The sequence below is a fragment of the Hesperophylax consimilis genome, chromosome 11 (genome assembly GCF_061612785.1).
Source record: "Hesperophylax consimilis isolate HC1 chromosome 11, BYU_Hcon_1.0, whole genome shotgun sequence".
NCBI lineage: Eukaryota > Metazoa > Arthropoda > Insecta > Trichoptera > Limnephilidae > Hesperophylax > Hesperophylax consimilis.
The window spans coordinates 22,642,414-22,656,610 of NC_142846.1; the positions used below are offsets into that span (position 1 = coordinate 22,642,414).

General features: G+C 34.2%; 1 protein-coding gene across 1 annotated transcript in view; it reads right to left on the reverse strand.

The window, feature by feature from the left end:
• Positions 1-9,608: 9,608 nt before the first annotated feature.
• LOC149419923 (uncharacterized) overlaps positions 9,609-14,197 on the reverse strand; it is a 56,258-nt gene continuing 51,669 nt past the window's right edge. Inside the window, exons 7-8 of the mRNA XM_089637376.1 lie at positions 11,669-13,307; positions 9,609-10,875 (exon numbers count right to left, since the gene is read on the reverse strand). Of these exons, the coding sequence (XP_089493502.1) occupies positions 11,742-13,307 (1,566 nt within the window). The 3' untranslated portion in view covers positions 9,609-10,875; positions 11,669-11,741. The remainder of the gene's footprint in view (positions 10,876-11,668; positions 13,308-14,197) is intronic.

Genomic DNA, 14,197 nt, shown 5'->3' on the forward strand with positions numbered 1-14,197 from the left:
TGCCACAATCAGTCAGTTGTCCGACGACATTCGCAAGTTGTGTTTCTTTGAAAATCCTTACCTAAGGTACCCCCGAGAGGAAAACCGGCATTTACAGTCAATGTCACTGGCGTAGGTGTCCAGTACAGCCGCCATCAGTCGCTAGTTGTCGTCAGTTGTGGCTAGATACCCGAACTTAGTGGAGTGTGTGCAGTTATCCTTTTGAGCTTTTAAACGATCTTCGAAATGAGCCGTTCGATAAAAAAAGTACGTACTCTTCAAGAAAGATTGAAAATTATCGAAGAGGTGGAAAAAAACCCCGCTGAAAAACGCGTCGATATAGCCAAGCGTTTAGGAATCGCGGCATCCACGTTAAATTCTATTTTCTTGAAAAAAAACGAAATTCGGGAGCAAATTCAGAAGTGCGGAAAATCTTCGAAAACTAGAAAAACCAGTAAAGAATCAAAGTTTAGCGAACTGGAGAAAATTCTTTTCTCTTGGTACCAACAATCTCGTGCCGTTAACATTCCGATTGATGGGAGCATTGTTCGAGAAAAGGCAAAACAAATTGCGGAGAGACTCGGCATTGACGATTTTGCAGCATCGAACGGGTGGATAAGTCGTTTTAAAGATCGCCACGGTCTTGTGTACAATAAGCTCGCAGGAGAGTCCGCATCCGTAGATCTGGAAAGAACTTCGCTATGGATAAATGAGCTTCCAAAACTGTTGGAAAATTACGAGCCTCGGAATATTTACAATGCTGATGAAACAGGACTCTTTTATAATTGTCTGCCCGACGGCACACTCACGATAAAGGGCGAGTCCTGCCACGGTGGTAAGGGGTCGAAAGAGAGGATCTCTGTGTTATTTTGCGTTAACAGTGATGGAAGTGACATGCGCGAACCACTCGTTATTGGCAAATCGTTAAAGCCTAGGTGTTTTAAAAACACAAAAACTTTACCAGTAAAATATTACGCGAACAAAAAGGCATGGATGACCACAAACATTTTTAATTTGTTTTTAAGGGACCTCGATGCGGAAATGCGCGTAAAGCAACGAAACATTTTATTGTTCATAGACAACTGTACAGCGCACCAGGGGGGTATAACTCCGCTTAAAAACGTCAACACAAATTATAGACATGGTAAAAATCTATGTTTGTGACGTAGGCGATGCGTATTTTTTTTGTTTCTCGCTCACTTTACCATAAGACTCGTGCGCCAGAAAGAGAGGGTTCGCAAACGGTGTAATGCGTGTTCTCGCCGCTAGGTGGCCGACTCATGCTTCCCGCCATTTCACTTCCTCTAAAAAACTGTAAGAAAAGTTTGACAGACGCCGTTGTTTGTCATCATAAAATTGTCAAATATCTGGTTGTGTGAAACAGTTGATTTATGTGTGATAAATAACATTTATGTGCCTACCGATAAAGTCCTTAAAACGTATTGTGTGAAAGGATGTACGGACAGAGACTATTCGACACAAGTTTCCAACCATAACCTCTGAGAGTCCATTTCGAGAATGGTGTTCAGCACGTATCATGACTACATCCTAAAAGGTATTCTATACTGCATCAGCCTATAATAATAATAATATGTTTTGTTAATTCGGTTAATGTAATAATTATATTTATTTCAGAGCATAACATCTCAACCAGCAGCGTACCCATTGCTGCACAGGGGAAGCTAGTAGAAAATGAAGGTACACATCTGTTTTATATTACTTAAAAGGGAATAGTATTGTTAGTTTTGTTCCTCTAATATGTCAATCTTTACTTCAATTTCTTCAAGAACTATGATATATTTTTTTCCAGAAATGAGTGCAGGACCCAGTCATGTCTTCTCTGCAACCAGCAGCGTTGCTGTTGCTGCACAGGGGATGGCAGAACATAGATGTAAAATATCTTGCATAGGTGACCCATATGATCCCACTAAGAAATTTGCTATCAACGCTCTTGAAATTCATTATGTCGTCGAGTATGTACTGAATTATAATTGCGAAAATTTATATCTTGTGCCCGTTATTGAAGAAACCATTGCCAAATATATATTTTTTGATTGGCTTAATTGTAACGAACATAAAAAAAATTATTCAATTCATTGTCAATATTACTGAACCATTTATAATCAATGCATGGTGTACCGATGTCAATAGAAAATTAATTGGCAAGGATACACTACCATACAATGGACCTGACTCCATGAAGAAAATAGCAGTACTGCAACATTTAAAATATGCTAAATATAGGAAGAAATGGTTGTCATAACTAATTTATTTTAATAAGTTAAAACCAATTAAGACCACAATTTGTTCCTATAAGCGTCTTTTAAGTATCTTAGTACTGCCATACTCCTCATTAAATCAGGTCCATTGTATGGTTGTGGTGTATCCTTGCCAATTCATTTTCTATTGACATCTCTATATGAGTAGTAGAATAATAACGAAAAAATAAATATACAAGTCAAATATTGTTATCGTTTGTAATTTTAAGCCAAATATTCTCTGATGCGGAGTTTACATTATTCAGTTTGGCTGTATTAGTCTGCAGCCCATTTTCAGTCACCGACTAGTGTTAATAAAAAAATAGTCGAATTAGTTTATTTCATATGTCTAGTTTATATATAGTTCTACTTTTTTATTACATACTTGACATCATAATGAATATTCTCTCAACACCTTCTTTAAATTTTACTCTTGTATTTGGTGTTTTTATTTGTTATTATTATACCCTATTTATTTATCAGGTGCCAATATGTATTATTAAAACAATAACCTATTGTTAAATTTACTTTTCTGCTTACACTGTTACATTCTTTATGTTGTGTACTATTCCTAAGTTAAAAATATCTAAAAGGCATATAAAGTTTTTAAAACTAAAAAGTATTATATACTTACTATTAATATATGAAAGGTATAAATATTTAAGTAATAAGATAAGTAGGAGGGAAACAAAAATAATAATAATGTAATTAGACGCTAAAACAGTAGGTTGAATCGTTGACTGCCTTATTGACAATATTTTTTTCAATTGCCGTTGGATGTTGAAAGAAAATAACTATCATTTCCAACAGCTAGTTTTATATTGGTACAGTAATTTCACCTTCTAAATGTGTTTTGTGCTTATATTATTATATTTCATGTTTATATTTAAAAAATAAAATTATTGTACATGTAATTATGAGTTTGCTTTTCAGCTTCCTTCTGATAAAACGCTGTCCTGAGAAAATGAGCTGTAAAGGAAGTTACTTTAAAGGTCATTTCTTTCTTAGGACAGGGCTTTGTCAGATGGGACCTTGTTTTTTTTTTTTTTTTTTATAGTGAATACCTCACAAGAGTCCCAACTGCTCCCGTCTGGAGCCAGTGAGACTATGGCATCCCCAATTGGGGGATGTTATGAGGCTGAAGGTAACTGGGGAAAGGAAAGAGGAAGGTGGGGAAGTACCTGGCTATTCAGATCTAGTCACTAAACACGGCTAAAGCCATTTGGAGCAACGTTTCAATTCTGAATGGTGGTCTTACACCAGGGCGATACTGGTAGTATCTTCCACTCTGGAACGTGCCGCAAATATACTATATATTATTTTAATTAATTAATTGTGAAATTTAATTGTGAAATAACACAAATTAATCAAATAAAATTTATTTGCGCACGCCGGGTTCGAACCCGCGACCTTCGGAATGGCAGTCCAATGCGTTACCCATAAATGAACCTACACCTAGATCGTCATCTTCGTGCTTTTAGTACTGAACATATTTCGTCCGACGGATTTTTTTGGAACTAAGAGAAAAAGAAAGAGAAGGGCATGAGAAGGGAATAGTTGTCACGACGTCACAAACCATCGACCAAAGATAGAGGAAAGTAAAAAAAAAAAAACGTTACTACCATAGACAATATAAATACGGTCCCAATTTATTAGCCTAAAATATTATTTAAAAATGAAAAACTCGTAATTGCATGAATTATTTTATTACTCAAACACAGATAACACAAAAAAGGGACATACAAGCTTGTGTAAACACAAAACACATTTTAAATGAGATTAAAATGTTAACACACCAAAACAGAATATTAGAATATTATTTCATTTAGAGAAAAATAAAACAGTTGTATATAGAAGCGTATGAAGGTATACGCTTCTACGTCCATTTTGGCAGCAATGAGCCCGCTGCTGGGTTCAGGGAAGAAATCTGAAATAAATAAACATCACATTACTCAAACAAAACATAGAATATTATATCTGTAATTCAGTTGCTGGCTTTGAAGAAATAATAATTCTATTGAATGAATATCTTTATCATAATAACGACTCAAATCAACGTCTATTCTTTCATTCTATCTCTCTAATAATAAATAAAGTTAATGATAAGTTACATTAGAAACATTAAACAAACAGAGGGAGATTCGCACCTGCATTTTGGTTAACATCCCGGGTCCCTTGTGCACCAGGTAAATCCCGATATATTCCGATATCTGGAAGATTAAGGGTCGGCAAAGCATCTTTTTTCAACGAGCCACAAGTCGTTTTTAATTCTTTTGCAAAATGCGAACTACAAACATGTGCATAATTTGCCAAAATCGGGTAATAAATATAATCTATTCTGCCAATTCTCCACGCACATTCCCGAAACAGACTCTCGTTATTGTCGTGTCGCACTGAAACAACATCCTCACAGCTTTCGACACTACAGCGAAATTAGCGAGGCATTTTAACAAATCTACTTTCACTTTTCACAAATATTTACGTCGGCGAAGAACCATGAATATAACCATAAACATGTGGTGTTTTGACTTTTGACTTTTGTTACCACAGATATCCCATTTTATACAACTCAGTTCTTCTATGGCGTTCAAAGTGTTCCTATTGGATATTGGCATTTTAAATATTGCTATGACGTCACCAAACCGCCACCATTCTAGGACCAAAATTTAGGTCGGAGTCGACCCCCCCTGGCGTTACCACTGGACTATGCCGGCCGTGGTCTTGGGTGACATTTTACTTATGTTTTAGGCTAATGAATTGGGTTTTAGGTAGGTTCCGAAGCAGAATTAAATTGTCTATGGTTGCGCCTTTTTTTAAATTTCCTCTATCCTTTGTCGATGGTGTGCTGTGACGTCGGCGATGCGTGGTGTATTCAAATTTGCCAGATCTATGGTTAAAACTTGACGAAAGCAAACGTATGGAAAGAGGGCGGAGTTATCAATCTATAGATAGTTGATTTATGCAGCGCACCCAACTGAGACGACATTTTTGAAGAATGTAAAAGTTATTTTTTATCCTGCATTCTGCAAACTGTACGAGCGTTTTGCAACCATTAGATATGGGAATTATCAAATGTTTCAAAGGATTTTATCGGAAACAACTTGTGCAGAAGGCTGTGTGTTTGATGGATTCGGGCACTTCAGTAAATAAGGCAACTTTAAAGATTGACATTCTACAAGCGTTGCATTTCACATTGACTGCTTGGCGTCAGGTCAAACAGACAACAGTTGTAAACTGTTTCAACAAATGCGGTTACAATAGAGTGTCAGAATCATTAGATGAACAACTAGAACACGTTGAGGTTTCTGAAGATGATTGGCTTAGATTAGATACTCAAACAAATTTTAACAATTTTGTTACTTTCGACGACAATATTCCAACGTGTGGGATAGAAACTATCGAAAGCTTGTGTGACGCAAGATTGACGGAGACAACAGAAGAGGTCGATATTGATGAAGAGGAGCCGCTGCCTGTACCTTCATTTTCAGAAGCATGCACACTTTTTGAAAGATTGAAAACTTTTTACTACGCACACTCAATAACTGATGCCGAAAAAAATATCATTTGCAAAGCTGAAAATATAATAAAATGACTTGCGGAAATAAAACAGCAAAAAAACAAATGTCAATGAATGATTATGTATTTACAATGCAATAAACTTTAAACAAATTTTGGTTCTGTTTAGCTTTGTATTTTTTTAAATAAATACATTTATTTACATCTAAAACATATTTTCTTCTTATAATTTTAATCTACCAACGGTTATGCAGATTGGGAGGAAGGTATCTTTACTGGATCGTATCTCCTTGTGTCTTGTCCTCTCAATCCCGCATTCATTGTTTTCCCGCATTCATCGTTTATTTTAATAGGTCCCTTTAAAACCGATAGATAGAGGTTTCACTGTACTTTTAAATCTTTTAGTGAAATTCCTGTTTTTTATAATTTGACTTCTTCCACAAGTAATGGTTTTTTGTAAGTTTCACCCACATAAAAAAATACATTAATTTTTAGAAAAAAATTGTATTTTAAATTTGGTATTATTCAGAGAAATTTGGACATTGATAAAAAAAATTAGAAAACAGTTTATTTTGTAGAAATTTTTTAAATTCCTAAGTTTTTTTATTTAAATATTTTTTTCAATAAATGTTCCGCTCTTATGTGTGATTGTTATTTGTAATTGTCACGAGTACAAATTATTATAAAGTAAACTATTTTCATATAAAAAGTATTTCAAATGTAATAATTATAAATAATGTGCATAGTTCCTATTTACATATAAGTTGTGTTATTTGGCAGTAAGCCATGACAATTTTTGGGTACTAAAAAAATGGAACTGATTGTGAAGAACTCAGACATGCTATAAAGTAGCTACCTATCTATACCTAATATATTTTTTTAACAAAAAATGTATTTACTTAAATTGCAAAATTGGAACTGATTTTTCGAGAATTCACACCGGTCTGCGCTAGTATAAGATTATTAAAAACATTATTAAGATTATCCTTTCCCTCGATGGAATGTGGATTTAGCGCCATAAGCGATTTACTCATTAAATAACGAAATCGTTTGGATATAACTAATAGAGGGGACCTAAGACTGAAATTAACTAAGTTAGATTCGGACATAAAATTTCTTTATAGCAAGCGTAACTGAATTTAATTTCAGTTATAATAGATGTATTAGAATAGGTTTTATTTAATTTCATTAGGGGTTCATATGCTTACAAACATATTACAATATGATTTGAAAAATTACCTGCTGTTTAATTAAAAAAGATGCTGGTGGGGTATCTGACTTTTGAAAAGACTACGGTGGGGCAAGGCATAAAGAAGGCTGGGAAACACTGGGCTAGAACCTTCTAGCGAATGCGCGTAATGTCCTAGACCAACTCGCAAAGTATTGTCGTAGGTAGTTCTGGACGTCGGTAACCCGTAGACAGGTAGCTGGTATTATTTACCTTTAGCGAGACATTCTAAATGAATCTCGTCGATCGCTACACTTATGTTAAAATGATTTTAAAATTTAACCTTTTGAACGCGTTAATTTGCTCCGTTTTATCTATACCCGTACGCGGTACATATTTTCAAATACCTATGCACGCAATTAAATGTCAAATTACAGCATTCTGGCATGATTTATTGGACTATATAGACAGAACAGATTATTCTCCACAATATGAAAACAAATCCTCGTGTGTCAACACTCTTAGATGTTTACAAAAACAAAAACATAAAATTTCATACACAGACGTACCGTATCTTTTGAATGTGGTCCCGCCATTCACTCGGCGTGTGTGTACTTAGGTGATAGACACAAGTGGGACACCATGATCACTTATCATTTTTAGTTATGAAAAGTTATGAATGACATACTAGTACTAACGCCATCCGTTGACAAAAATGTAAACTAAAGGACTAAAAGGCGCGAAGAGGCGCACTTGATTATCGATCTTTTTTTATGAAATACAATTTTATTTTTGAGAAATTCTTGTAGATGTCAGCATCGTGATAGTTCTACGAATGTCCAAGTGAGCAAGAAATACATTTATGGCGAAAGAGCGCTGGAATATTGGCCGTCAAAGTTTCCGTATCAACTGTTGATACAGCCGCGTATGAGTATAGACTTTTTGCCGTAACAACAGTTGATACGGCCGCGTGCAAAGAGTTAAGGTAAAATTTAACCAAGTTATAGTAAATTTCTTGGGAATATAGAAAACAAAAAGAGTTTTATCAGGGAACAAAATGACGGCACCAAGGTAAATGCTTAACGGAATGGAGTAGGTACTACTTAAATACACACTTAACCTTTTCTCTGCGGGAGACGCACGCCTGCGACGCACTGTACATGCCCTGTACGCGGGTGGCACATCTGTGCGACGCAAAGTTTCTTCGGCGTTATGGGTATGAAACATGCTTGAGCACGGTAAAATTAATACTCTTAAAAAATCTCACATCTTTACACTACTGACATCTTACGATATTTATCCATAATACGTATCCTAATCATCGATACAAAGATTTGAAGGGATCTTCCAACTCAGAGCGAAAAATGAATCAGTTTGAATTCTTCCCGCGTCTTTACACACGTTATTGCGCAGGCGCATTTTATAAGATTCTCAAACAGAGACGCTCGCCGTGTAGATTACATTGTTTTATCGAATTATTGTTTGCTTTTTCGTGGATATGAACTATTTTAATTACAGTGTACATTAAATCTGATTTATCATATTTTAAAATAAGTTCAGTTACATACATTCATTCAAACTATTGAAGAAATATAAAATTTCGTCAGTGTTAGATTATTTTCAAATAAAGATACGTGGTTAAAACTTTTTTATAGTGAAAAATCAAGTGTAAAGTTGTACAAGTTTGACTTTTTATCAATTCTTGAAAGTATTTTTATTGCCAAAATACAAAATGTCGGGTCGTGGTCTTAATGACGAAGAAATATTTGGTGCTACTTTAGAAATAGATTCAGATTTTGAAATTAGTGACAGTGACGTCGATAATAATTGCGAAGCTGCTGAAATACATGAAAGCCATGATTCTGCCGTTATGCGTTGAGAACTGTTTCAAAATCACGATAAAAAAATATATTAAGTGATACATATTTACGGTGAATAACAGAAAAATTATTTCATTATTTTTGTAAATTTAAGTGTAGTTATTTTTTATTATATGAACCTTTTTAAGTGTGTCAATATTTCATGTATCCAGTCAAACGCGACATCGCACCCATAAATCAACCACTTACATCGCACCACAGTTGAAGAGCTATACTCCGGCATGTTTATAATCATGTGTATCGTTAACCTTGAAATAAACATGGCCGCCCGGGCATACCATATCAGTTACATTATGAATATATACTTCGAATTTTTATCAAGCCCCATTGATGTTCGGATTGTTTATTTATACTTGAAAAGATAATTCAAGACAAAAGCGACGTATTTTTTAAAACAAATTTTAAAATCCATGCGTGATTATTGTTTAAAGTCATAAATTAGATTGATAATAAATAGCCCCGCGTGTGAACGAAGTGATACAAATTAATGACGCATAGAAAAGGTTAAAAGTAAATTTTTGGTCCAATGGCCTGCTCTGCTGGGAATAAGGCTCAGATACCTGGGAAGACACAGTGTGGAACCAGAAGAGATCGCCACATATCCAATGACAGCCCTGGTGAACTTCATAAAAGGGACCGGGTTACTGGCAAGGGAATGAGGTAAAATGGGAGATAGTACAATGGGCCTATGGTAATTATTAAAAATTATTATTATATGGTAATATTTTATGATTTCCAAAGACATGAAAAAAAAACATCTATAATTTTGAATATTCATAATTTTATTTAACATTCTTACAACGAAAATTATAAATATAATTTAATTGATAATGGAAACTCATTTCATAAACATTTTTAGAGGGTAAAAAAGGTCTGAAAGAAAATCTTTAGAATCATGATGTAGCAAACTTATTGAATTACATTTTGAACAAAAATTGTGTGATAATGTTTATTTATTATCGAGAGGCATTATTTAGTATTATATAGCACTGTCCCAGCATATTTTCAATGAAATGGCAAGCAACTTTTGGTTTTTGCGTTAGTGGAACTATATTTTAAGCAGGATTTATTTAAAATTTAAGAAGATAGTCAAATTATATTAGTGTTTAAAATGTTTTGCCTTTTTCAGGAAACAAATCACAAAAAAAATAATTCTCAGGCAACAATTATTATTTACTTTCAGCACTTGAATCCCTTTATATTTTTTAATTTCACATTTTAACAAATTGCTCTAAATTTTAAAAAATTCTATTTTGGCACTTGAATAGAAATAAAAAAAAATGCCAAAAAGATTCATCATCAGAGTCTACTTACAAAATTATTTAATACAGACAGAAAAAACCTTCTAACGTTGGTCAAGTTGCTCTATTAAATATTTCTTCATATTGTACAGCAAAAGAGGTAGAATCATCTCTATTCTAAAAGTTTAATCTCAGATTCAGACCACTACATATATAGTTTCTAACCTTCAAAAGGAAAAAAAATTACGGTGAGTATGTAAAATAATAAAAATTATGAGAATTACAAAGGCGTTGAATTAATAATTACGTAATGTGAAAATCTTAAACCAATATTTAAACTAGGTACATACAAACTCAAAATAATTCATGGAAAAGGGCATTTCTGGAAAATTTAAAAACAAAACAAAAATTTAGAGGGATCTCCCAATAAATCTACAAATATCGCAATCATATAACAAAAACCTACCAAAGACTAGTCATTATCATAAATCTATTTAAAATGGGAATACACTTCATAAGTTATCTATGAATTGTGCTTTTTTGAAAGCATTATTCTGATGCGTTCCTTATGGAATATCACAACGAGTTTCATACTGAAACAGTCAATAACATTTAATAAATTCATTCGATTTCTTCGTACCAGTCACAACTTTCTAAGCTCAATGTGCAGCGACCGAGGAGGGCCACACCATTAGCCCATTACCACTTGGTCTTGACATGTAAGCGTAAAAAGTAAATAGGAAATTATTCTTTATTCGTTTAACAATTCAGGTCGTCTTTCGTTTGCTCGGCTTTCTGCTACGAGGAAGAGTTGCGGGATTGGAGAGAATTACCTGGAATCAAAAAAAATAAATTATTTAATATTTATTCATAATCGCTGCAAATCTATCACTCATTACTTGTTAGCTTTGTTATAATGGGAATGCAATACATATATATCTAAAATAACTCATCTCAAAATCACTGGAACCAAAACGTGGTAGAACAACATCTATATAAATAAAAATGTAAATGTTCGTTTGTTCAAATTATTAAATCTCCAAAAGCTCTTCACTGATTGCTTTGAAATTTTTACACAACGTTGCATTCGAATATGTGTGTTTTTATACACCTAAATTATATAGATGTCACCTGTGACAGGTAAAAACATGCTTTTTTAAAAAAAACAGCCTCATCTTGTTGGACGTAAAAGCAGCACGCGCTATTGTGCACACACAGACTGAGCCTCAGCAACTCGTGGTGGGGTACAGCAGTATTTACATAATTATGTACTTGAGCAAAAATGTTATTTTGAACAACTCAACAAATCCAGATTAGAAATTATAAAGGGCAACAAATTAAATGTTCTGGATAAGAAAAGAGATCACAATTTTGGTATTTTGGAACTAAAGCACAAAACAGTCAGATTGTATAAGATAATAATGCATTGTTAGTGTACACTGCCTTACTAATAAACGTGTTTAAATTTTATCCAACTGATAAACAACCATTAATGTAAGTTAAGTTAAGTATGTTAATACATATTATATCCAATCCATACACACTCAATATGTATGTATTAATTTGTTAATATGTAATATCTTCACGCCACAGCAAAACAAAACAGTAAACAATGATAAGTCTTACATTCATTACTAAAACACTGTCGTTTTGAATTATTTTGTTGGTCATTGTTACAACTAAAGAATTACTGGTGGATTTACACATCAGTGCTCTTGCTTTCTGTGTGCATCAATAATGTGTCAATCTTTAGTGGTATGAATGTGACATTATCTGGCTCTGGTTTAACTTTACGTTTTTCTTCCTCTTTAACCTTTTTGTCTTTCTTTTCCTCGAGTTTGGCAATTGATGTTGGACTATCAGAAGCAGCTTTAGGTGGAGTCGACATTGATGAACCGTTTTCAGCATCTACAAAATGATCTTCATCAATGTTCAGATTATCTTTAGATGGCGCAGTTGTTCCAGGAACTTCTTCATCACCCGGCTGTTCCTCTTTCCAATTTCTAACATTAGTTGTTGAACCATAGTCACTGAGAGAACTGTTCTCATTTGATTCCTCATTGTCAGAGCCAGATACTTTGCCATCTTCTCCCGTATTCCAAAATGCAAATTTAGCAGGCAAGTGAATCAGTTTGGAGAGGGGAGACTCTTTGACAGAAGATCTGCTTTTAGTGCGTTGCTTTCGTTTGATTGGAGACTGTGATGAAACGCTACTTTCAGATCTTTTAACGGAAGGCGCACTTGCGGTCGGACCTAAGTCCAACAGAGATCCATAATTTAAAGGTGAATCTCCTAGTGTAAATGAGATACTATTTTTGGTATCTGTTTTAGTACCACTTTGCTGTTTATCTGGATTCTCTACATCACTTTTATTAGAGGGGCTTGATGAATGGCAAACTGGTGGAGGAGGTGCATGTCTTTTCTTGTTCTTCCCACTTCTGTTTATTTTATTTTTCATGATGGGAGAACTGTTTGGAGTTGTAAATTCTCCTTCACCCGTTTCATCGTCGGAGCTCAAATTAGATGACGAAGCCCCAATACTCCTGGACTCTTCATTAATTTTATCCTGTTTGTCAACATAAGCATCTGGTGTTAGGCTGGTTGGTGATTGTGAAGTTGTTTCTTCAACAACTTCCTTTGGCTCTTCATTGTCCCGTCTTCCAGTACTTTTGGAACCCTCACTAATTTTATCCTGTTTATCAACAGAAGCATTGGACGTTAGGCTAATAGCTAATGAAGGCGTTTCTTCAACAGCTTTCTTAGTCGCTTCCAATAAAACTGGTTTACTTTTGTCATCCAAAACCAAAATATTGTCAGTTTTTTTAGTGGGTTCATAATCAACCTTTTTATCAATACTTTTACTCTCTAAAATTTTCAGTGTTGCAATATTAATTGGAGGACTTGAAATAGGATTCTTTTCTTGGACATGTGTAACATCTTCTTGTTTAAGGTTAGCATCTCTTGATTCTAATTTACCGGAATCACTGGGAGTGATGCATCTTGGTTTAACTGCATCTTGTGAGCTATCAGAATCGTAAACTTCTTTGAGCTTTAAATACTGCTTATATTCTGCATCGCCATCGTCAACATCTTTTTTTCTTCCTTGAGCTTCGGTATTCATAATGAACCTTAAATATTGAGATAGAATATCTTTTGAATATGGCAAGCAGACTGTTCCATCGTCTTGTGGGATTGGTAGAATATTTCTTAAAAATTCAGAGGGATCGCTGTCGTCCTCCATTTCTTCAATGAAGACTTCTTCATCCTTCAATTAGAAAAACACTTTCATTCAAAACATTAGCAAAACACATCAAAAAGATTACATGTATCGACGCTGGAAAGGAAACTTTTTCCAGGGTCTATATAAATACTATAAATATATATTTATATGGTTTGAATGGAATAATGAGAGATCGTCAAATAAATTTTGAAGTATGTATCTAGATTTTGCTTTTTAGTTTATATTTTCATATATAGAGTTTGACTTGCGACCGGCTTCACATTGCCAATTTGACGTTTCAATTTGAAGTTCCTATTGGACACTGTGCTGCTATTTATGTGTACATATTCATAAATAAGTTAATAACTGTTGATTTTGTGATATATGATTATAAAATTGGACAGTGAAATTGTCTCCCATTTTTTTTTAATTTTGAAGAAAATTTTTAAAGAGAGAGAAAGTAAAATTAGTTTTGCACATTTAACATCGATAAAATGTATGCAATAGTGTCCTGTGAAGTCACATGCAGTAAAATTCATAATTCCACAAGAATGGCAGCGCTGCAGTACCGCCGCACTTGTCCCACGATGTCACACGCTTTTCAGCCGGTTGCAAAAAATCAACATTTTGACAGCTTATATCTCGATACTATTCGGTATTATCCAAAATTTCAAAAAGGTCTCTCCTCTGCATGCTCTAATTAATGTGATACATTTGTAAGAAGCATGAAATTTCGTTGTGGGAGAAAACCTCGTTGCAAATATAGATCTGTGGAAGATAATTTTTTTGTTATTACATGAAAAATAATACACAATAACTGAGCCCTTATGCAGAAAAACAGCGTCAACAGATCCATTCAAATTACGCAACGTATTATATCCAACTACATTCTGCAAAAATCTTAAGCACAGACGACTCTAGGTCTATGGTGACAG